Raw genomic sequence first — 21,142 nt, 5'->3', positions numbered from 1 at the left:
AGGGTTCTTCTCCTTGAAATACTTCAAGATTGTCTATATCGTAACGGCCTGTTCATTGATCCAAATAAAGTCGAGAACTGGAAATCCTCTCCCAGTAGCTGAAGTGACCACCAAACTTACTGTAGATGACAGACCCACAGCAAAGTAACCCCAAGTTAACCGATAAGTTTTCTATATGGTTGCTATAATTTCATAAGGTTGCGATACGAAACCATAAAGTTGCTATAAAAGGTAAGCACACGTACCCAAGTGATACCCCAGATTGTCGGTGCCATGCGTGAAGTCCATCGATAGCGTCTCACCCTATCGCTGGAACATTAACTTTTGCACCTTCGTCTGCATGACAATTTCACAGGTCACCTCTATTTGGTCTTGAATGACAAGAACGTCGGTGCCTTCTAGCTGAACAAGAGCGTGTAGCATGTCTTTCAAGCGATCCTCCGCCGAATATTGCCCCATAATGCTGCGGATGAGATTGTGGGTCTGTTGTGGCGTGATTTTGCAACCTAGTATCATGTTGATTGCCAAATAAACAAGTATTAAATTCACAGAGAGTGCTGGACTATTAACAATTACGACTTCTCACCAATTCGCTCGTTCAAAAAATTGGTAATATGCTTGGAAGACGCACGAGCATCTGCTAATGTCTTTACATCTTCGCGGTATTGTTGGCCAACCGGTATCGTTTTGTTTGTCAGGTACAATGTAGCCTCAACACTCGCAGTAGGATGCGTGTGTGTATGATGCTGTCAATGCAACGATAGTTGTTAATACAGTATGGTCAATAACAAAATGCTCGTTTACCTCATTTTTATAATCTTGAACGTGCCGTTCTCCACCTGCATTACAGTCGGAGTTAAACGCGCCAAGCATCCACAATACCGCCTCTGCGATTGCGCGGACCAGTTAAGCAAGATCCCTGCGGAACTCCATGTGTAAAGCGGTAAACGCGGTGGCTCCATGGAAAACTTAAAGGTATCTGGTCGGAGTGTGAACTTCATAATAACACGGTACGCAACATTCCAATTAGTACAACCCCAATCAATATCAAGCTTCGAAAACACAAACCTATTATAAGTTGCAACCGATTCAGAACAGCGGACACGAAAATGTACTTTGTTCACCTTCGTGTAGGCGCCGAATATCGTATCAAATTCACCCCAACTATTGATTGTGTTCGCTGCTGCGACAACGTTCACAATTTCCTCTCTCTTCTCTTCCATAGTCGCCAGTTCCTCAAGAAGCTTGTTGGAGCGATGACGTGAGTTGTATTCGTCACGATCCGTGTCGTTAACAATAACGACAGTTTCAGAATTCTCACAGGCATTCTCACCGGATTACGTCATCCAATCTACCTCTAGCTGCGGCCCTTCCGACACTTGGTGCTCTGAATGCTGCGTTTCCGACTCAAACATTTCTGTCTGCTGAGACTTCTTGCTTTTCTTGCATGACGTCCGGTCTTCTCTCCAAACGAAAGACCGCTTATTATTGCGGGTACTGTTGCTCTTGGTGCTCGAGTCCTTTCTTCCTGGCCTTTTCCCTGCCGTTCAAGCAAGTGTAAGCGATCAGATATCATAGCTAAACAACAACCACAAAGTAACTCTAAGGTCGTATGGCAACCATAAAGCCATACAGCAACTCTAATTTCGTAGTGCAACCAACCATAAGGCAAATATGCATCATCGCACCTGGTTGCTTGTTTTTTCTTCTTCTTTTTCCTTCCGTCCCTTGCGTCCTGCAAGTTAACCGCACATAAGTACACATACGCACCATGTTAGCCGGGAAAGCAAATAATCGTGTGTGGTGCAGCTTACCTGATTTCGGTGTTACATGCACCAGCGCAACCTGGTCCTTTTCCTCTGTGCCATTTTCTTCGTCTGGAACGAAATCGTCGTCACTGTCATGGTCCCTCGACCCCCAGTGTCGCATGCATGTAGTTTAGCACCGGGTCGACCTTGGCCTTGCTGCGCAAGAGTCGTCCTTTGGCAAGCACAAAACAGATATCAGTACACTGACGCCCGTCACTATGCTGCAACTTACCTTCCATATTATCTAACACTCTTCTCTGTGTGCTGCGCGTTGTCCCCGCCCCGCAAGCCTCGTATTTCCTCGCTACAGCCAGCCGCTTGCGTAACGCGTCCTCCGCAATGCTCGGATTTGGAAATGAACGGCGTTGAGATCTCGTGCTTACTAAGTCATTTAAGGTAAGCGCGTACTTATATAGTAGATGCGAACTTAAGAAACAGCGTAAGTTTTGAAAAGTATATCACAACCGAGTTTTTGGAAAAAGTACTAAAGCAACCATAAGATGCTAAAGCAACCATACATGTCTCATAACTATGGTTGCTTTAACGATTCCAGAGACTTTTAACCAAAACTGGTGCGGAGTTTTCAGCCGACCAAATTTACATGTGCTTCTGTCAAGGTTCCTTTAACTAATTCTAACGTGTTTTTTGCCGCAACCGGTGGGATTGCTCTTGCCGATCGGCGATAGCATCCCGGTGCCATGTGTCACGGTACTGCTCTTAGCATAAAGGTACACTGTACAAGATCTCTCTTTGAGCTGATAACAAGTAATCAGCGACCCTCCTAAAGCTGTTAGTTTAGACTTACTATACTATAGTACCGACCAGTGTAGTTCTTCGACTACCAACCATTCTAAAGAAGCACAGCATCTCTAATCTACTCACTTCGTATTTTGACGACTACAACCAATATCAATCTTACTCAATCCCCCGCTGTAAACCTCAACACCATACATATCGGCTCTCCAAACTCCTCGCGAAAGTTATCGCAAAAGACACCCCCATAGGCGCAAATTTCAAAATGAGCAAAGCTTCACTCATCCAAGTTTCTCATCATTTCCAACACTGCAATACAATCCATTTCAGTCATCGCGCATTTTCTATATCTTGGCCTAATGTGTCTGTATCTCGACCAGATACTGCACCAACACCAACGACTTCAAGATCAAAAACAACAATACCGTACACAACGTTATTTCAACGATGCATCTCAACCATGCTCGCTTTACCTGCCCAAGCAAAAATCAAATCAACCTACTAACCTTCCAGGTCAGCTACTCAACCAGTGCCTTGCCGCAAACACACGGCCATCATGGCCGACGTGGCCGCCTTCTACAAAGCGAACAATACCAACACCACAATGGACACGGGCCCCAGCACGCCGTCCGCCTACTTCACCGCCTTCAACACGATGGCGGCTGCCACGAAAGCAACCGCAGCACCGCAGCCATGGCCATGGTGCTGGTGGCCAAGACCATGGTTGCGTCCCAAATGTGTTCGCACTGCACGCCGCTGGCTACATCACTTCAATGTTGTAAGGACTTACAAGCGTCGAAAGCTTTAGAAATGAAAAAGTTGGTGCCGTGGCTGTTTAAATTCAAATGCGAGCCTGGAACGAGTGGGGAAACGTTGTGTATGTTAATGCATGTTACATGCAGCATGTAGCTTTCATACCGGTCCTTTCAGACAAGCTAAAGCTGCGACTACGACCAAAATCTCACAAATACACCACACCATAACGTTAAAAGCTACCTCCCGCCGGGGGTCTGATCTGCATCCCCACAATCAATCACAACCTCCGGCTTCTCCTCGTCCGCTATGGACGCAAGCTCCGACCCACTGTCAGACCCATCCGTCGTCGTATTGCTCGGGTACTCCTCGCGCATCGGGAAGTACGGTGTCGTCGCGTGCGAGGGGGACACAGGATCGGACACGTCGCGGGCTATCGGAGATCTGACAGCGCCGATTCCAAACTTGCCCTCTCCTTCCGACGCGCTGTCATAATGGTCGACGCCCTTCTTCTTGCCGTCCTTCTTCGCGTCTTGCATCATAAGGTAGTAGCACGTTTCCAGCTCAACCTTGGACATCTGGGGCTTATGCAGTTCCACGTGATCCCGCCACGTCTCCAAGTTCAGCGCCAGCTCGGGGCGCCTCGCACGGAGCATTTCGCGCTCGCGCCGGCGCTGCTGACGCCGAGACTCAAGCTCCTGTCGGACGAGGCTCATATGGTGCTCCACGCGCCTCTCCGCACACCTGCGCTGCATGTAGAGCATGATCATGATGCACAGCGCCCCGAATGCAACAGCAAGGTACATCATGCTGAAGCTCTGGCTGTCGCTCGTGGTGGCGGCGGTGGCACTGCTGCCGTTGCAGTCACCAGAGGACGAGGACGACGACACGATCTCACACATCGACTGGCAGATGCAGGATCCGTCCTGGCCGGTGCACGTCGGTTTGGAGGAGCTCACGGAGCAGGAGGCACAGACGCTGTCACTGGTGCTGCAGTAAGTGGTCGCTGCCGACGAGTTGGACGCCGAGATTAACGTGCATGTGCCGTCCATGAGGTTGTACTCACAGCCCTGCGGTCGTTAGAGGAAGGAGGTTGGTTAGCTGTCGAGCTGTGAGTAGAACATGCTAGCGGAGAAAACGTACCGAGGCCGCGATGCACTGGGAGCACATGGTAGAGAGTTGGCACGATGAGTAGGCGTCGTTGATGCGGCTGCACGTGTCGGCGAAGGCCGCGCCGGTCGTCATGAGGAGCAGTAGGACCGCCGTCGTCGCTGTCTTGAAGCGGATCATCGTATTACCAAGCTGGTGTACCTCGCACGCCGATGATCTTTTTCAAAATGGAAAAGTGGCGAAGCAAAGCGTGATTCTCGTTTGGCGACGCATCCTTGAAGGGATGTTGAACCCATCTCCCCATGAAAATGTAGCCATCCTCTGATTCGTCGACTTGGACGCGTCACGCGCACATCAAGCGAGTAGCAGCTCGGTTTAACCGCCTATAACCAATTTCACAACTGGCATGATAGTTTAACGCCATAGTCTCAGCCGCCACTCATCTGTAAATTTATGACGCGCCAGCGGAAATAATCAGAAGCGTCTCGTTTGTGTAACGGTTTCCTTGATGTGCATCAAGCTCATTTTCATACATGTATTCGCGTTCCGGTGTGTGCGTGCCAAGTTTTTCATTGTTCATACGAGTTGTGCTGCTTCCTCCTGCTCAAGATCGTGGTGCGCACATTCGGCGAGAACTGCAGGTCTGTCGCCGTCACGGCCCGCGAGACGTCGCTGCTGTCACCAGCTTCAACGTGCACTGCGCCGCCGATCTCTGCGCCGTCGCTGCCCCCCAGCCGGCGGCTGACACTGCTGATGCTGGCTTCGCGCACTTGCCGGCATGGGTACGAAGCACGAGCGCAACTCGAGGTTGGCGAACTGGTCGGCCACGGGGTCGTTGCGCTCGTTGAGGTGCGTGCGTCAGGCATCAAGCTTGAGGGTGCAGGCAGCGGCGGTTCTTCTTGCGCTGGCGTCGCTGCAGTATGCGGCGGAAGCTGCAGCCCGCCAAGCATAAACTGCCCTTGAAGATCAAGTAGGTGATCAGCGGGAAGAGAGCGGCCACTCCCGCGATGAGGCTGCCGTAGCCTACGGCCCGTAGCTCGAGCCGCCGACAGTCCCGAGCTTGCACTTCGAGAGTCGAGGATCTCGACTCGAGATTAGCTAGTCTGGCAAGCATCAGCCGGCCGTGACATCCACAGAGCACCCCGGCGCGTAAGAGGCATGTCTGGTAAGTCACGGAGTATCAACAGTCATTGGCGCATTCCTCCTAACTACAGGTAGCGGTGCTGTTCTTTACGACAGCGGTGGTTGTACCGATGCAGCAGAAGAGGAAGAAAAGCTCTCCAACGACTGCAATAGGAACAAAGGCAGCACAAGCGCAACCCGCAGCAAATCGACAATGCAGCCCAGGTTGCTAGCAAGGTGATCTGATAAACATGGCTCCACTTTTTTTCTGTTTGTGGCAATCGAATGATCTGCATGATTCAACTCGCAGGGTTCGTGCCATGAACAAACGCGCAGCGATGGATCTATTTGCCTAAGCTTAGTTCTAGACAAAGTAGATGCAATGCAGCCAGGCCCTAACGAGCATGGTACCGCCGAACGCTAGTCAGCAGGTAGCACGATCGATTTCCCCACAAACCGCCATTTACGGCTCGTGCAGCTTGGCAAGACGCTTGATGGCCTCTTCAATAGCCTCATCGGTCTTGCAGTACGCGAAACGCGCCCACTGACTGCCCTCCGCCTTGTTTTCAGGACAGAAGAACGCAGTGTTCGGGATCGCAGTCACGCCCTTGGTGATGGTAAGCCAGCGGCAGAACGCCCAGTCTTTCGTCATGCCAGGCTTCACAAAACTTTCAGGGACCTTCACGGTCGAAATGTCCGAGTACAGGAAAATGCCACCGCCCGGTGTGATCGGGACAATGCCCACATCCACCAGTGCCTTGCTGAGACGGTCGCGCTTCTGCTTGTACTGGTCTGCGACGAAGGCGTAGAAGGTAGGAAACCCTTTGTACGGCTTCTCCGCGAGCTCCAGCATGTTAGCGACGGCCTCCTGGAAGGGCGTGGAGACGCTGAACTGGATCCAGTTGTTCGCGAGGTAGATGCCCTTGATCAAACTGCTGGGGCCGATGGCCCAGCCTACCTTCCAGCCCGTCACCGAGAAGGTCTTTCCGGCACTCGAGACTGTGAGCGTGCGCTCCCACATGCCGTCGATGTTCGCGACCCGGACGTGCTTCTTGCCATCGAACAGAATGTGCTCGTACACTTCGTCCGAGATGATGATCACGCGCGGGTACTGCCGCACGTACTTGGCGATGAGTTCGAGCTCCTCCGCCGTGAACACCTTGCCCGTCGGGTTGTGCGGGTTGTTGAGGATCACCGCCCGCGTTTTCGACGAGAAGGCGGCCGCCAGCGTCGGCTCGTCAATGTAGAACTCTTTGGCCCCAGTCTGCTCAGATGCGCGCACGTGCAGCGGCACGTAGCGACACACTCCGCCGGCCATCTGCACCTGGGCCGTGTAGATGTCAAAGGCCGGCTCCAACACGACCACCTCGTCCCCTGGCTGCACGAAGGCGTTGACGGCAGCGTAGATGGTCTCGGTGGCGCCCACACCCACTGCAATCTCATTGGTCCAATTGATCTCGCGGTTCAGCTCCTTGGAGTACTTCTTGGCCAGCACCTCCACGAGCTTCTTGTGGCCCTGCGGCCGCGCGTACTGGTTGAAATCGGCGTCCAGAGCGTCCTTGGCCGCCTGCTTGACGAAGTCCTCGCAGCGCCAGTCCGGGAAACCTTGGCCCAAGTTGACGGCCTTGTGCTCCAGGGCCAGAGGTGTGAACTCGTGCCACACCGTGGGCTGATCGAAGCCGCCGAGGCGCGTAGCGAGCTGTTCCGCCATGGTCGCAGCAAGATTGAATGGCAAACGTGGGGTCAAAACCAAGTCAGCCAATCAGCGATCGCATCGCTTCCAGCAAAACAACTCTTTGGCCCATTCAATCTTGCTGCGACCATGGCGGAACAGCTCGCTACGCGCCTCGGCGGCTTCGATCAGCCCACGGTGTGGCACGAGTTCACACCTCTGGCCCTGGAGCACAAGGCCGTCAACTTGGGCCAAGGTTTCCCGGACTGGCGCTGCGAGGACTTCGTCAAGCAGGCGGCCAAGGACGCTCTGGACGCCGATTTCAACCAGTACGCGCGGCCGCAGGGCCACAAGAAGCTCGTGGAGGTGCTGGCCAAGAAGTACTCCAAGGAGCTGAACCGCGAGATCAATTGGACCAATGAGATTGCAGTGGGTGTGGGCGCCACCGAGACCATCTACGCTGCCGTCAACGCCTTCGTGCAGCCAGGGGACGAGGTGGTCGTGTTGGAGCCGGCCTTTGACATCTACACGGCCCAGGTGCAGATGGCCGGCGGAGTGTGTCGCTACGTGCCGCTGCACGTGCGCGCATCTGAGCAGACTGGGGCCAAAGAGTTCTACATTGACGAGCCGACGCTGGCGGCCGCCTTCTCGTCGAAAACGCGGGCGGTGATCCTCAACAACCCGCACAACCCGACGGGCAAGGTGTTCACGGCGGAGGAGCTCGAACTCATCGCCAAGTACGTGCGGCAGTACCCGCGCGTGATCATCATCTCGGACGAAGTGTACGAGCACATTCTGTTCGATGGCAAGAAGCACGTCCGGGTCGCGAACATCGACGGCATGTGGGAGCGCACGCTCACAGTCTCGAGTGCCGGAAAGACCTTCTCGGTGACGGGCTGGAAGGTAGGCTGGGCCATCGGCCCCAGCAGTTTGATCAAGGGCATCTACCTCGCGAACAACTGGATCCAGTTCAGCGTCTCCACGCCCTTCCAGGAGGCCGTCGCTAACATGCTGGAGCTCGCGGAGAAGCCGTACAAAGGGTTTCCTACCTTCTACGCCTTCGTCGCAGACCAGTACAAGCAGAAGCGCGACCGTCTCAGCAAGGCACTGGTGGATGTGGGCATTGTCCCGATCACACCGGGCGGTGGCATTTTCCTGTACTCGGACATTTCGACCGTGAAGGTCCCTGAAAGTTTTGTGAAGCCTGGCATGACGAAAGACTGGGCGTTCTGCCGCTGGCTTACCATCACCAAGGGCGTGACTGCGATCCCGAACACTGCGTTCTTCTGTCCTGAAAACAAGGCGGAGGGCAGTCAGTGGGCGCGTTTCGCGTACTGCAAGACTGATGAGGCTATTGAAGAGGCCATCAAGCGTCTTGCCAAGCTGCACGAGCCGTAAATGGCGGTTTGTGGGGAAATCGATCGTGCTACCTGCTGACTAGCGTTCGGCGGTACCATGCTCGTTAGGGCCTGGCTGCATTGCATCTACTTTGTCTAGAACTAAGCTTAGGCAAATAGATCCATCGCTGCGCGTTTGTTCATGGCACGAACCCTGCGAGTTGAATCATGCAGATCATTCGATTGCCACAAACAGAAAAAAAGTGGAGCCATGTTTATCAGATACTGTTGTAGCGAGGATCAATGTTCGACTCTCCAATGTTGAAACGTTCGCGATCAGTTTCGTGCGTGACATTTTAGAACTAGAGTCGATAGTTCTAGCTCGTCCAGGAAAAACAGGTGACTTATGCCCACTTGCCACGTATCTGGTGCACATTGTCCTGGACCTTGGTCAGCTCGGGCTTGAAATCAGCGATCGCGTCGATCTTAGCGCGAATCTCGGGCGTGATTTTCTCCTCAAACGCCAGCGCCTTCAGGTTCTCATCGAGCTGCTCAATCCTCGACGCACCAAGCAGGACAGTCGACACGTTGTTATTAGCAACGCACCAGGCGATGGCTAGTTGTGGCAACGTGCAGCCAATTTCTTTGGCGACCTCGGCGAGTTGAAGAGCCTTGGCTGTCTTCTCCTCGAGACCGTTCGAGAGAAGCTGCTTGAAGAACGGGATCGACATACGAGAGCCCTGCATGTCGTAGATCAGCACAGGTTAGATCTTGGATATAGATGTCCGCAACACTCTATTCCTCAGCTTACCTCCGGAATTCCGTCGCTGTACTTGCCAGTAAGTACACCAGCCGACAGCGCCGAAAAAGCCGTCACGCCATACTTGTACTTCTACAAATGTTGGAACGCAGCAGGGATATATTATATAAGTCAAATCCACACCCAAAAGATACAACACGTGAAAACAGTACCTTGTACAGGTTCACGAAGTCATAGTCCACACGGGACCGGTCGAGAATGTTATAGCGAGTTTGGTCGCACACCTAATGAGCATGAAAAGTGAGTGCAAGGCAACCAAGCACCAAATGAATAGCAACACGTACCGGGCGAATGAGCCCTAGACGGTCAGCGACTTCGCAAGCCTCGAGAACTTCCGCAGCCTTCCACTCACTGGTACCCCAGTAGAATGCCCAGCCCTGCTCAATCACGTAGTTCATGGCGCGCACAATCTCCTCCATGGGTGTGTACGGGTCCTGGCGATGGCAGAAGACCACGTCCACGTAGTCCAGGTCGAACCGCTTGAGTGACCCCTTCATGCCTTCCACGACGTGTTTGCGGCTCAGGCCGGTGTCATTCGGACCGCCGCCACCACTTGCCAACTTGGTACCGAAGAAGAGCTTGGTGGTGAGCACGAGGTCCTCGCGGCTCCAGACGCCGCGCTCGACGCCGGTTTTGACGATCTTGCCAATGAATTTCTCAGCCTCGCCATCCGCGTACGTCTCGGCGCTATCGAAGAAGTTGATTCCGCTCTTGAAGGCGTGCTCGAAGACGGCGTAGGATTTTTCGAAGTCCATTTGCATGTCGAAGGTGACGAAGCTGCCGAAACCAAACTTGGATACGAGCAGGCCGGAGTCACCCAGGAAGCGGTATTTCATGTTGTTTGCAGGCTTGGCGACGGCACTCATGGCTGAGAAGTTTCGGTTGGAGGGATGCTTGACTTGGAGGCGGCGAATCGAATTGTGATTCAGACTGGTGCAGGGCGCCCAAGTGAGTGACAAAGTGTTTTCGGCATGTTGATGAAAAGCAAAATGATTGTGTGGTAGATCCGCAGCAGTTTGATAAAACCTGGTACAAATCCAAACAATGTGTTCCATTTTGAGGTATAGTATAGAGATTTAAACGATTTATGTATGTCACTTCAAAAACATTGGTTGACCTCCAATCACCAGTCAATAGTGAAGAGGTACTGTCGCCATGAGGTTCCACGACTTCCAGCCGCCGCTGTGCGCCGAGATCCTGGCGGAGACCGATGCGCTGGGCTTCGAACACATGACGCCCGTGCAGGCCGCCACGCTGCCGCTGTTCCTGTCCAACAAAGACGTGTGCGTCGACGCGTGCACGGGCAGTGGCAAGACGCTGGCCTTCGTGCTGCCTATAGTGCAGCTGCTCAAGGCCAAGCTGGCGGACGGCAGCATCACGGCGCCGCGTCACGCCGATCTCACCAAGCTCGTGGCGATGGTCGTGTCGCCCACGCGCGAGCTGGCACGCCAGATCTTCGAGTGCGCCGAGAAGTTCTTTGCTGGCGCCTTGCCCGGTGTGCAGCTGCTACTGTTCGTGGGCGGCACCAGCGTGGACGAGGACCTGTCGCTCATCCGCGGCGCGGTGGGCAAGTGTTCGGTGGTCATCGGCACGCCTGGCAGAACCGAGGACTTGCTGAACCGCTGCGTCGGCTCCAGCGTCGAAACGCGCGAGTTCGAGATGCTCATTCTGGACGAGGCCGACACGCTGCTGGACATGGGCTTCGAAGTGAGTCTCAACAAGATCCTGGAGCACCTGCCCAAGCAGAGACGAACGGGCTTGTTCTCGGCCACGCAGACGCAGGAGGTGAAGGCGCTGGCACGCGCAGGGCTGCGGAACCCAGCAACGATCTCCGTGCAGGTGGCGAACAACACGCAGGTTACGCCGACGACGCTGCAGAACTACTACTGCTTGGTGGGCCACGACCAGAGACTGTCAGCGCTGCATCACTTTGTGCAGTCCAAGAAGGGCCAAAAGCTGATTGTGTTCTTCTCCACGTGCGGCTCAGTGGACTTCTTCACACGCGTGCTTGAGGAGCTATTCAAAGGTGATGAAGCCATCCCTGTTGTGGGGCTGCATGGAAAAATGCCTCAAAAAAAGCGTACGACGAATTATGACCGCTTTTCGTCGCTGGAGTCGGGACTGCTGGTGTGCACGGACGTCGTTGCCCGAGGTATCGATCTGCCGGATGTAGACTGGATTGTGCAGTACGATCCGCCGCAGGACCCGAACTTCTTCGTGCACCGAGTGGGTCGTACAGCACGTGCAGGCCGATCTGGATGCGCCCTGTCCTTCTTGTCTTCGAACGAGGACGCGTATGTGAACTTCCTGAAGATCCGTAAGGTGCCGTGCGAAGAGATGACACTCCCGCTGGACACGATGGAGGATGTCCTGCCCAATGTGAAGTCGTTCATCCTGGAAGATCGTGACCTACTCGAGAAGGGAACCAAGGCGTTCATGGCATTTGTGCGTTCGTACAAAGAGCACCAGTGTCAGTTCATATTCCGCTTCAAGGAGCTTGACCTGGGAGCTGTCGCTCGCGGCTTCTGTCTGCTGCAGCTTCCCAAGATCAACGAGCTGCGTAACGTGCGCATTAACTTCGAGAAGACTGACATCAAGACGACTGACATTAAGTTCAAGGACAAGGCTCGTGAAAAAGAGCGCCAGAAGAAGCTGGTTGTGATTGCGAAGGAAAACGAAGCTCGTGACAAGAAGAACGCTGAGATGCGCGAGAAGAAGCGCAAGCGTCCGTTGGAAGAGGAGAACCAGAAGCAACCGCGTCGTCGTGAGAAGAAGAAAGGCCTGCACCAACAGATTGTCGAAGAATGGGATGAGCTGGCCGAGGAAGAGAAGCTGTACAAGAAGCTTAAGAAGGGAAAGATCACAGAGGAGGAATACGAGAAGGTGCTGCTGGGTAAGGCGGACGATTCTGAAGTCGATGATGGTGACGATGACGAAGATGGAGAAAAGAAGAAGTCCAAGTGGCAACGTTCGGAAGAAAAGCTAAAGGAGCGGTTCAAGAAGAAGGAACAGGCAGTGCAGAAGACGGGCTTGCAGAAGCGCGAAGCTGCCAAACGTGAGGAGCGTATTCGCAAACGCAAGAAAGCTCAGCACGTGCAACGCGCACAGCAGAGAGCCCAGCACCGCGCCCGGCGCTAGATTTGCATGTATTAGGCTCGTGTTCCGAGCAGCCTGACATTGATTTCGAGATAGAGGATAATACTATTCGTTTGTTTGCACACACCCAACCTGGCAGTACTTTCACGAAGCGAATTGTGGGAGTTCCCAAAACGTTGCTCCTGTGCGAGTGTTGAACACGTACGTCATGCCGCTTGCTGGATCAATCGCTTGGGTGTATACCGAGCGTGCCAGTGCTCGTACACCTTCCCGTGCTTTTCGACAGCGATAGAGACCCTGAAGTCGCGTTGCAGCCTCGTGTTCACTCAGTGCTTGTGGCCTTTGACGCAAATGTATTGGTCTGCCTTGCAATTGGTCGAGTGCCCACGCAGCGCAACGTGTGAGTTCGCTGTTATGATCGCGCTCGGTTCGAGTGGCGATGCCCTGAACGATACCCATAACTGGTGGTGATTTCACTGACTGGAGTGCTGTTCTCCACGTTGCTGTAAAACAAGAGATACCGGTAGTTATTGTATACTTCAAGCACCTTGAAGTAGCAGTTCTTGCCTTCAGAAGTCCAACATTCAAAACCGTACCGTTAGATCCAGCAAGACGTCCAAACAGGAGGCACCCTTGTTGCTGGAGGTGCATATCCCTCTTAAATTTTAGCATGGCATCTCTCACAATGACTACAACTGGTAAATCGGAAACTGCGAGGGGCTGCACGCTAGTTGCTGAATTTCCTATCGACAACGACCACAGTCAGAGATCCAACCCACATAATGTAAAATCGTTGTAGTCGTAAGAAAATGGTCGGTCACACCTTGGATTGCCATCGTTGCTAAGACGTCCGCTGCGTAGCGTTGGATGGCACCGGAGTTGCTATGTTTTTCCATGAGTTTAGCGATACCCTTTGCTCCCTCACTCAACGCAGCAAGTCTGATCGTTTCTCGTTGACCCAGAGTAGAAGTAGCGGAAAGTGTACGATATCCTTTCGTAGACTTCGAGAATGGCCCCCAGCCCCCGGCAGTCCGCGCTCGTACTCGAAAACAGTAAGCTGCATCTGTTGCCAGTCCGAAGATTGTTACTGCAGTGGGCGGAACAATCGCATTCCTTACAGCTTCCTCGTAGCTCAATACTTGGAAAGCTGCACATCTCTTCCAGATACTCGCTTCACCTGCTCCATCAACACACGCACGGCCATGACCACGGCGCTGTAAGTGGTATCCGAGTACGACCGGAAGCTGACTATTTGATGCGGGTGAGACGAAGCTCCAGTTTAAACTGATGCTATTCAGGGTTGACGCAACAAATAATGGTGGTGTCGGTGGCACAGTAGGTGGCTCTGCAACAGTGGAAAATAGTGAGCTCAAAGCTTGAACCTCATAGCCATCGAATAGCCGCTACTGTGTGTACCTGGTATTTCTCCCAACCCAAAGTCAAGCGCGTACTCGGCGCCCAACATACTGGGTGTGTGAGTGATATCTTGAAACTCGGCGGCTTGCTCGTATCGTGTACGAACTTGACTTTTGTACTCCGCATAGACGAAAGTATTGTGCTTTGCAGCATCATCACGAACTGCTTTGCAAACGTATTCTGCCACCTCTTTCGCGAACAGTGAGTGGCGAGGACCTTGTTGAACTTCATCTTCGTCCAGTTTTGGTGAGATTGCTGCGCCGCGGAATGCATCACGAAAACGAAGTAAAAAGTTGCTAACGTGCTCCTCATTGGCTCGAACAGGGACTTCACTCTTGACGTCACACGACTGCATCAAAATGAGGTTGAGTAGCTTGGGGTTCGAACGTACTGTCTCCTCCGTAATTTCCTCATTGGAAGGCATCTGCACCCCGCGCTCGAGCAACGCCTTCAGACGTAGCTGCACAAGTTGATTATGCAGCTGAACGAAGAATTGCTCATGAATGCGGTGGTGAATAGTCTCTGCGTCATCAGTGATTTTATCCTTCGGTTCTTGAGTTTGGCATAGCTCGAGTGCAATGAACTTGTTTTTGCATGGAATATCTGTGTAAGCACGAGTTGGTTAGAACATTTAAGATGACGTTAAAATATAGCTATTGTCGACTTGCTCACTGTGGATCATTTCAGCGAGCTCACGCTCATGGATTGCTGTTAGAACCAACTCTTCTTCGGATGTAAGCCTTGTTTCACTAAACAAAACGTACGATCCTTCGTTAATGCCCCGGGAAACTCGGGCTCCATGCGTCTTCGGCAACAAACAAATACAGGAACCAGCTGAGTTTGATGATAGAGAATGTGCACAGAACTAACTTACCGACAAGCACATGAAAAACGATGAGTTCGGTTCTTCTGCGCATATCTGCTTCAACTCCTTCATGGTATCTTGGAACTGAATAACTGATGGATTCAACAGAAGTCTGGACCCTCTGCGTGAGAAGTGATTATAGTGCTGGCCGACGAGACTATCGAAAAGCGCAGTTGCTACGTCTTTAGCCCGCTCTGACAGCCCTGGGAGATTTCGGAAATTGTACGATACGGCGATCAGGGAAAATGATTGCTTTGGTATCTGTTGATCACCCGAATGTACAGATTGTATCTGTGGTGTAGGTGGGGGTTGATGAGACTCTGATGCCATAGCCTCTTCATGCAAAAATATGGATAAAGCGTCAGGTATCATTTGATTCTGAAAGCATATTCTACCGGGACACAATGAGCGTATGCACCTTCGGTGGGAGAAGCTTGTCGAAACTGTTGTCTCCTGTGAAGCAGCAGCGCCAATTGTTTTTTGTACTCATCACTTTCGTGACTAGCCTTGCTTTCAAGTAGTTGCCGGACCTCGTGGTCGCTCTGCATCTTGGACAAGGATACCCTGTAGATGAACTGACGGGTCGCTCAAACTCGAACGGTCGATCTCGAATTTGGCAGGTTGCTACAACGGACACGTCCTTCTTTTATCAGCTCACTAACCGGTGCTTGGTGAACGTCAAAAGGCTTGACACCAACAACACTGTCACCGACAGCTCCTGGGTAGTGCAACAAGGTGTCAACAACTCTTCCACACAGCGCATACCTCGCTGCGACAGCTCTAATATACGTCCTCGCTCGATTTGGGTGCTCACCCCGTAGTGTTTGAACCAATTGAGGGAAGAAATCAACCTCCTGATTGCGGAACTTTTCTTGGTATTCCTTTTCAACTTTTTGCAGGAACTCAAGGATCACTTGGACTCGAACTGAGTCAGGAACAAACCTCATCCATATCTCGCGCTTTTTCTTGTTTCTCTGCTTTGACCCACTTTTTGGCGACTTCTTCTGACCCCCATGTTGTTCGGCCTGGGGACAAACAAATTATTAGAAATGTGGTGAGTCTTGCATAATGTGGAGCATCGCAGACAAACCTCCAATCTCCTGCTCTCGTGCTCTTCAATTGCAGCATCCACGTACTGAGCCTCGAGCTCCATCCATGCTTTCTCCATGATCAGCACCTTCAGTCTTCGGATGGCTTGCTTTATGCGCCATAGCCCTTGCACCTTTTTAATTCGGCGTATGAAGATCCTCAATCCTTGGAACACGCGAAAGCTAACACTTTTCACAGCCACACTTTTCTGGACCCACTCGATAAGAAGATGTGCTGCTTGAGAATTCGTACGCTTGATGGAGCGATGTTGCCTCCAGATTCGAACCGTGCGTGATAGATTGCTTTCCAGTCGACAGTGACTCCAGTGCAGCACCAAGATACTGAGCATTTTCTGCGTGAAGGCGCCCAGCATCACAATGGGCTGCATATTTTGTGCCTCACAAATTAACTGTTCGCGAATGCGTTTTTGCAGACGCCGCCGAGTGCGAAATTCGGAGGAGGTTTCTATCACTCGGCGCTCATAGCTTTCATCTTCTTGCAGTTTTCGCATCTTGTTACCCTCCAGTCGACTTTCATGAGTGTTCACCCAGAGCAAATGTCGTTCTACGAGCAGCTGTGAACAGCAGTCACAATGCGTTAGCCTCCATACCACATTATCACTGGCAGGGCAAGATGTACCATTCGCTTAAAAGCTGCTTCCATATTGAACCCCATCGGGGTCGATGCACCACCAGCCAATACTGACTGATGACTGTACGCTCTCATTTTCTCGTAGCCCCGAACGGTCTCCCAGAACGAGGCGCGGTCTTCGTCTGAAATCGGTAGCAGTCTTACTCTTTGTTTCATCCTTTTCAGCTGCCCATCCATTGATCCATCAGCGCTGCTCTCTATTGTACCTGGCGTTAGTACATTGTTATGTTGAAGGTCGTCCACTGACGGAACGGCAAAGACGCTCGAGGACGGCTGCTGGTTCTGATAGCCTAACTGCTGACTTGGTTTTTGAAGCACCGATAAATGGCACTCTAGCGAAGCAAGCATCTGCCTCTTCGACCGTTGCTCTGCTTCCTGCTCTTCTCTATTGACCTCTGTGTTGTTCTTCCCTTTCAACAACTCCTTGTGCTTGGCAAAGTATATTTCCTTGGCCGTCGGCATCAATGGCGCCAAGTACACTACAACGACAGCAATTAGAATGAAAAAGTGCTATCGTACAGCTCGTTGCAATGGAATTATGCTCTCCGCTCGCACCTACGCGAGTCTCTTCCTTGTCGACGACGATAGCCCCCGCCGGGGGTTGGTGTTGCGGCAGGATTGGAAGCAGCGGGCGTCGGGGTGACGACAGGGGTTTTAGCGCTTCGGTGTCTCCATTCTTCTTCTCCGCCTGCCGCACCGCCGCCTGGTCCATTGCTGCAACAGGAAGGCAGCGCACACAAGGGTCAAGTGCGGAGACGACCATCACTCCAGGTATAGTAGTTGAAGTTTTCAGCGAATCAGAAAGGTCGTGCTATTTATAGTCGCAAGGATGAGGCGAAACCAAGAGCCGAAGATAGCCGCCGTCCTCTGGTAAGGCAGTGAGGCGATTCACGCACCTAACTGCTACTTGCGACGCGCTAAGCCGAGGTGCTGCACACGCTTGGTCTGCTGCTATCTGCGTCCAGTCCCCAGCCGGCAGTACGCGACAAGAGGAAGCCGTCCGGGCGACGACAGCGAGCTTTATTTCCTAGATAGACGATTCAGACGGCGGCTGGTGCGTCAACCCAATCAAGTGAGGCCCTCTCCGAGATACTTGTGCAATGCCATCAGACACACCCCTCCACAAGGCAGCGCACAATGGCGACAAGGGCGCGTGTCTGCAGATCCTGGAGGAGAAGTCCGTAGACGTTAATGCTCCCGGCGCCGGCGATCGACGGGCGCTCCACCGCGCTGCAGGAGGCAATCATGCGGAGTTGTGTACATTGCTACTGGACAAAGGCGCTGAAATCGACGGGGTATGTGCGACTTTTGCTGTTGCTGAGGAATTGGTTCAGAAATTCTTAGCTGCTGTGTGTTTATTGCTTGGTAGGCGGACAAAAGCGGTCGGACGGCACTGCACTGGGCGTCTATCAGCGGCCACAAAGAGGCGACATTGTCGCTGCTACAGAAAGGGGCAAACATAAACGCAGAAACCACAACGGGGATGACGGCACTCCACGGCGCTGCTGAGGGCGGCAAAGTGGAAATAGTTAGACTGCTGATGGAAAACAAGGCGGATTCCACCAAGAAAGATGCCAACGGCAAATTACCTTTCGACTACGCGATGGACGGCAAGCATAAGGCTGTAGTAAAAGTGCTCAAGGATATGGGAGACGCGGCCGCGCAAAGCGCGTCCTGTGTTATTCAATAGCCGTCCGAACGCCATTCTAAACGCAGCGATGATCGCCGCACACAAATTCTTATTTGACCCGATAATACAAATATGAAGAGCTTGATGCAAAAGTGTATTGCTACGGGACCGAGAGGACAGCAGTCTACAATTGGTGACCAGCAACAACATCTCTGTTGTACTTACACCATCCTCCTAGATTTACCAGTCGTTCTTGTGGTAAAGCTTTCCCTTAAAGCTCACCTTGGACGAGTTTCGCGACCGCCGCTTGCCACTCGCCTTTTCACGTGCCTGGCGGTCACGCTGCACCCGCTGCTTAATGATTTCGTTCTCCACAGCGAACGCATCCTGCGCTTCCTCTTCATCGTCGTCGGATCCGTCAGCCTGGCTGTCAAGAGCCGTGGCTTCAACGCTCTGCACCAGCTCGGGCACATCCTCATCGCCAGCACCTTCCTCCTCGCTCTCGTCATCCTCTTCACTTCCATCCTCGTAATCATCATCCTCGCTGCCACTGTCCTCCACGTCCTGGTGGGCCGAGAAGATCGAGAGCTGCACAAGTATGAAACAACATCAGCCAGCCTGCATCTTAATCTTACATTAGGCAACGATGCAGCAACTCACGTCGTGGACTTTTTCGCCGAATTCCTTGCCGAAGCCGCTGGCCTCCACATCCTCGTCCAATCGGACGTTCTCATCAGCCACGATGTCCTCCAGCTTCGGAATGCGCTACAGTTCACATCAACAACAGACACAATAGTTTAGACTTTCATACTAATAGCAGAGTTACCATGGGCAGCATTGGTGCGGCGAGAAAATCTTACGTCAGGCGTGTAAGCACCACCTTGCAGCCGCGAGAAAAACTTCACAAGTCCGTGCACGTCGCGATCAAACAGCCTGCAAGTCACACAAAATCATCAGTTGTTGCTTTGCCAGGGAATTAATAAATCAGGTTTCAAGTTGTACTCACTCGGCAGCGTTCGGGTGTGACGTCGAGATCATCTGCGGGAAATCGATCATGGTGATCTTGCCATCATCTCCAATCATAATGTTGAACTCGTTGAAATCACAGTGGACGAGTCCGTACTCCGCAAGCCGCACAACAATTGACATGGCCGTTTCGTAGGCGTCCTTGGAGTTGGCAAGGCGACGCACTTGGTTAAGCGGGTAGCCATCCACGAGACTCATGCAGATTGCGTGACGGTTGCAATCAATCGGCGTCGGAGTCGGGAAGTCTCGGTCGAACAGAGCCTGCATCAACAACACTAAAGTGAGTTCCTACACCTGTTCATCCTAGCAGCTATCGCTCTACCTTGAGGAAGGCGTACTCCTTCATGGCCGAGAGGCGTGACATGTAGAACCAGCTAACCGACTTGCGGTTCTTGAGGTAGTCTCGCTTGGCCTTGACGGCGCGGAACGACGTGCGTCCGAGGCGGTGGAACTTGATAGCAACTTCCGTGCCGTCCTCCTGCGTGGCCAGGTAAATGTCGGACTCCTTGCCGACGCCGATCTGGCGGCCCAGGCCGGTGATGTGGCCACGCTGCAGGAACACGCGCAGCGCCAGGTAGTCATAACCGCTGTACGTGAGGCGGTAGCCGTCGTACGCGTTGCCGTCATGCGCGATGAGCTTGTTGCGCAGCAGGTGCGACAGGATTTTCTGCACGCCGCCGTGGCGCAGCTTGGCGATGCTGGAGATCAGCTCCACGGGCACCACCTCGTGGTTCTTCATGCCCATCTCGATGGCCGTCAGCACGCGGAAGTGCTCCTTGGTCAGGTAGCGCATGGCGGTCACATCGAGCTTCATGGTCGTCGGCTTCTGCTCTTCCAGTCAAACGCAAAGTCAAATTTCAAACTTAAATGTCAATTTTCAGAAGACTCAATCGGCATTTTGCTAATCTTTTTGCTGGATGATGGCGACGCCAGCACCCATCCGGTTCGCGTTGAAGCCGTCGAAGAAACGGCGGCGGCGAAATTGCGACCAGGTGAAGAAGAACACGACGCCTTCGGCGAGCGGTGTGTTTGCCAGCGTGGAATCGCTGCGAGAGGAGGCGACGCAGTCCCAATCCAGTCGAGGGACCCGTCGAGTGGAGCTGCTGGAAAACGTCGAGGTCAAGGTGAAGCGGCTGAAGGACGAGGGCAATACGTTCGCCGAAGCCGGCAGGTTTCGGGCAGCGATGGGAAGGTGGCAAGAAGCGCTGGCTGTGGATCCAGACAACGCGGCGCTGTATGAACTGCTGGCGCAGGCCTCCATGGCGGTATACGAGGACTTCCAGGCCGTTCAGTTCGCGCGCAAGGCGACCGAGTTGGCACCAACGTGGAGTGATGGGTTCCTGACGCTCGCTCGCTGTCAGCTGAATTTTGGCGAGCTGGCACTAGCTCTCGAAGCTCTCGGACAGGTCAGTGATGTCTGTACGTTTAAGTCGAGCTGTCTGACCCTGTTGATTTCTTGCTGGTGTTAGACTGTGAAGGTAAACGATGGAGTGGAAACGGAAGAGATGGCATCAGACCGTCAGGATATCGAGGACCTGCTTGAGAAGCAAGAACAGGTGCTGCGGAAGCGGGATGAAGAGGCGATGCACGAAGTCGAAGCAGACAAGTTGCAGGTAATCTCATGCTTCAAGCACCTCAGTCTCCGAGCAAAGGCAGTATCCACGAGCCACGGGTGAAGCAAAATAAGTATGGACAAGTATATTTGCAATGGGCGGGTTCTATCCTCTTGTCTGTTAGATGGTGGTCTAATGGCGCTTGTAGGCAGCACCTGGTGATGGAGGCGGGATCTATATACTATAGCAACTAACTTACAAATTCTGCCAGGCTTTGGTCACCGGCCATTCTTCCCTGCCTCCCTCACCATGCCAACTCCTGCCAGACTTGGACGAGGATGCCTCCATATATACATAAAATATATACACTCGAGCAAGCGTTCGTAGACTCACGCGCGATCACTTCCTTTGGTGAGAAGAGGAGCTCGCGGAGCTTGCTAG

The 21,142-nt window shown here is 52.9% G+C and overlaps 10 protein-coding genes across 10 annotated transcripts; 4 read left to right on the top strand and 6 right to left on the bottom strand.

The window, feature by feature from the left end:
* Positions 1-1,357: 1,357 nt before the first annotated feature.
* Positions 1,358-1,929, bottom strand: KRP23_6199 (uncharacterized protein; the record flags this gene model as incomplete). The annotated part of the gene is made up of 3 exons (XM_067891361.1): positions 1,358-1,540; positions 1,689-1,735; positions 1,815-1,929. 3 exons carry the CDS (start codon positions 1,927-1,929, stop codon positions 1,358-1,360), a joined length of 345 nt encoding a protein of 114 aa, XP_067745725.1.
* Positions 1,930-3,553: 1,624 nt separating this feature from the next.
* On the bottom strand, positions 3,554-4,604 carry KRP23_6198 (uncharacterized protein; the record flags this gene model as incomplete). The annotated part of the gene is made up of 2 exons (XM_067891360.1): positions 3,554-4,384; positions 4,458-4,604. 2 exons carry the CDS (start codon positions 4,602-4,604, stop codon positions 3,554-3,556), a joined length of 978 nt encoding a protein of 325 aa, XP_067745724.1.
* Positions 4,605-6,009: 1,405 nt separating this feature from the next.
* Positions 6,010-7,257, bottom strand: KRP23_6197 (Kynurenine--oxoglutarate transaminase; the record flags this gene model as incomplete). The annotated part of the gene is made up of 1 exon (XM_067891359.1): positions 6,010-7,257. One exon carries the CDS (start codon positions 7,255-7,257, stop codon positions 6,010-6,012), a length of 1,248 nt encoding a protein of 415 aa, XP_067745723.1.
* A 111-nt stretch (positions 7,258-7,368) lies between these two features.
* Positions 7,369-8,616, top strand: KRP23_6196 (Kynurenine--oxoglutarate transaminase; the record flags this gene model as incomplete). Its single annotated transcript, XM_067891358.1, has 1 exon — positions 7,369-8,616. One exon carries the CDS (start codon positions 7,369-7,371, stop codon positions 8,614-8,616), a length of 1,248 nt encoding a protein of 415 aa, XP_067745722.1.
* Positions 8,617-8,959: 343 nt separating this feature from the next.
* Positions 8,960-9,794, bottom strand: KRP23_6195 (putative voltage-gated potassium channel subunit beta; the record flags this gene model as incomplete). Its single annotated transcript, XM_067891357.1, has 5 exons — positions 8,960-9,103; positions 9,209-9,295; positions 9,367-9,447; positions 9,528-9,599; positions 9,660-9,794. The coding sequence occupies 5 exons, from the start codon at positions 9,792-9,794 to the stop codon at positions 8,960-8,962; spliced, it is 519 nt and encodes a 172-aa protein (XP_067745721.1).
* Positions 9,795-10,530: 736 nt separating this feature from the next.
* Positions 10,531-12,513, top strand: KRP23_6194 (ATP-dependent RNA helicase DDX55; the record flags this gene model as incomplete). The annotated part of the gene is made up of 1 exon (XM_067891356.1): positions 10,531-12,513. One exon carries the CDS (start codon positions 10,531-10,533, stop codon positions 12,511-12,513), a length of 1,983 nt encoding a protein of 660 aa, XP_067745720.1.
* A 1,090-nt stretch (positions 12,514-13,603) lies between these two features.
* Positions 13,604-17,204, bottom strand: KRP23_6193 (uncharacterized protein; the record flags this gene model as incomplete). The annotated part of the gene is made up of 9 exons (XM_067891355.1): positions 13,604-13,648; positions 13,707-13,816; positions 13,888-14,490; positions 14,560-14,595; positions 15,567-15,777; positions 15,843-16,415; positions 16,481-16,614; positions 16,699-16,971; positions 17,048-17,204. The coding sequence occupies 9 exons, from the start codon at positions 17,202-17,204 to the stop codon at positions 13,604-13,606; spliced, it is 2,142 nt and encodes a 713-aa protein (XP_067745719.1).
* A 388-nt stretch (positions 17,205-17,592) lies between these two features.
* On the top strand, positions 17,593-18,182 carry KRP23_6192 (Serine/threonine-protein phosphatase 6 regulatory ankyrin repeat subunit A; the record flags this gene model as incomplete). Its single annotated transcript, XM_067891354.1, has 2 exons — positions 17,593-17,787; positions 17,862-18,182. 2 exons carry the CDS (start codon positions 17,593-17,595, stop codon positions 18,180-18,182), a joined length of 516 nt encoding a protein of 171 aa, XP_067745718.1.
* A 180-nt stretch (positions 18,183-18,362) lies between these two features.
* On the bottom strand, positions 18,363-19,962 carry KRP23_6191 (Serine/threonine-protein kinase rio2; the record flags this gene model as incomplete). The annotated part of the gene is made up of 5 exons (XM_067891353.1): positions 18,363-18,710; positions 18,783-18,887; positions 18,983-19,055; positions 19,129-19,409; positions 19,471-19,962. The coding sequence occupies 5 exons, from the start codon at positions 19,960-19,962 to the stop codon at positions 18,363-18,365; spliced, it is 1,299 nt and encodes a 432-aa protein (XP_067745717.1).
* A 103-nt stretch (positions 19,963-20,065) lies between these two features.
* KRP23_6190 (Tetratricopeptide repeat protein 33) lies at positions 20,066-20,824 on the top strand (the record flags this gene model as incomplete). The annotated part of the gene is made up of 2 exons (XM_067891351.1): positions 20,066-20,554; positions 20,618-20,824. The coding sequence occupies 2 exons, from the start codon at positions 20,066-20,068 to the stop codon at positions 20,822-20,824; spliced, it is 696 nt and encodes a 231-aa protein (XP_067745716.1).
* Positions 20,825-21,142: the final 318 nt, after the last annotated feature.

The sequence above is a fragment of the Phytophthora ramorum genome (genome assembly GCF_020800215.1).
Source record: "Phytophthora ramorum isolate Pr-102 chromosome Unknown Phyram_PR-102_s0005, whole genome shotgun sequence".
In the NCBI taxonomy this organism is placed as follows: Eukaryota; Oomycota; class Peronosporomycetes; order Peronosporales; family Peronosporaceae; genus Phytophthora; species Phytophthora ramorum.
The sequence above is the reverse complement of the archived record's forward strand: the minus strand, read 5'-3'. Positions and strand labels throughout refer to the sequence as shown.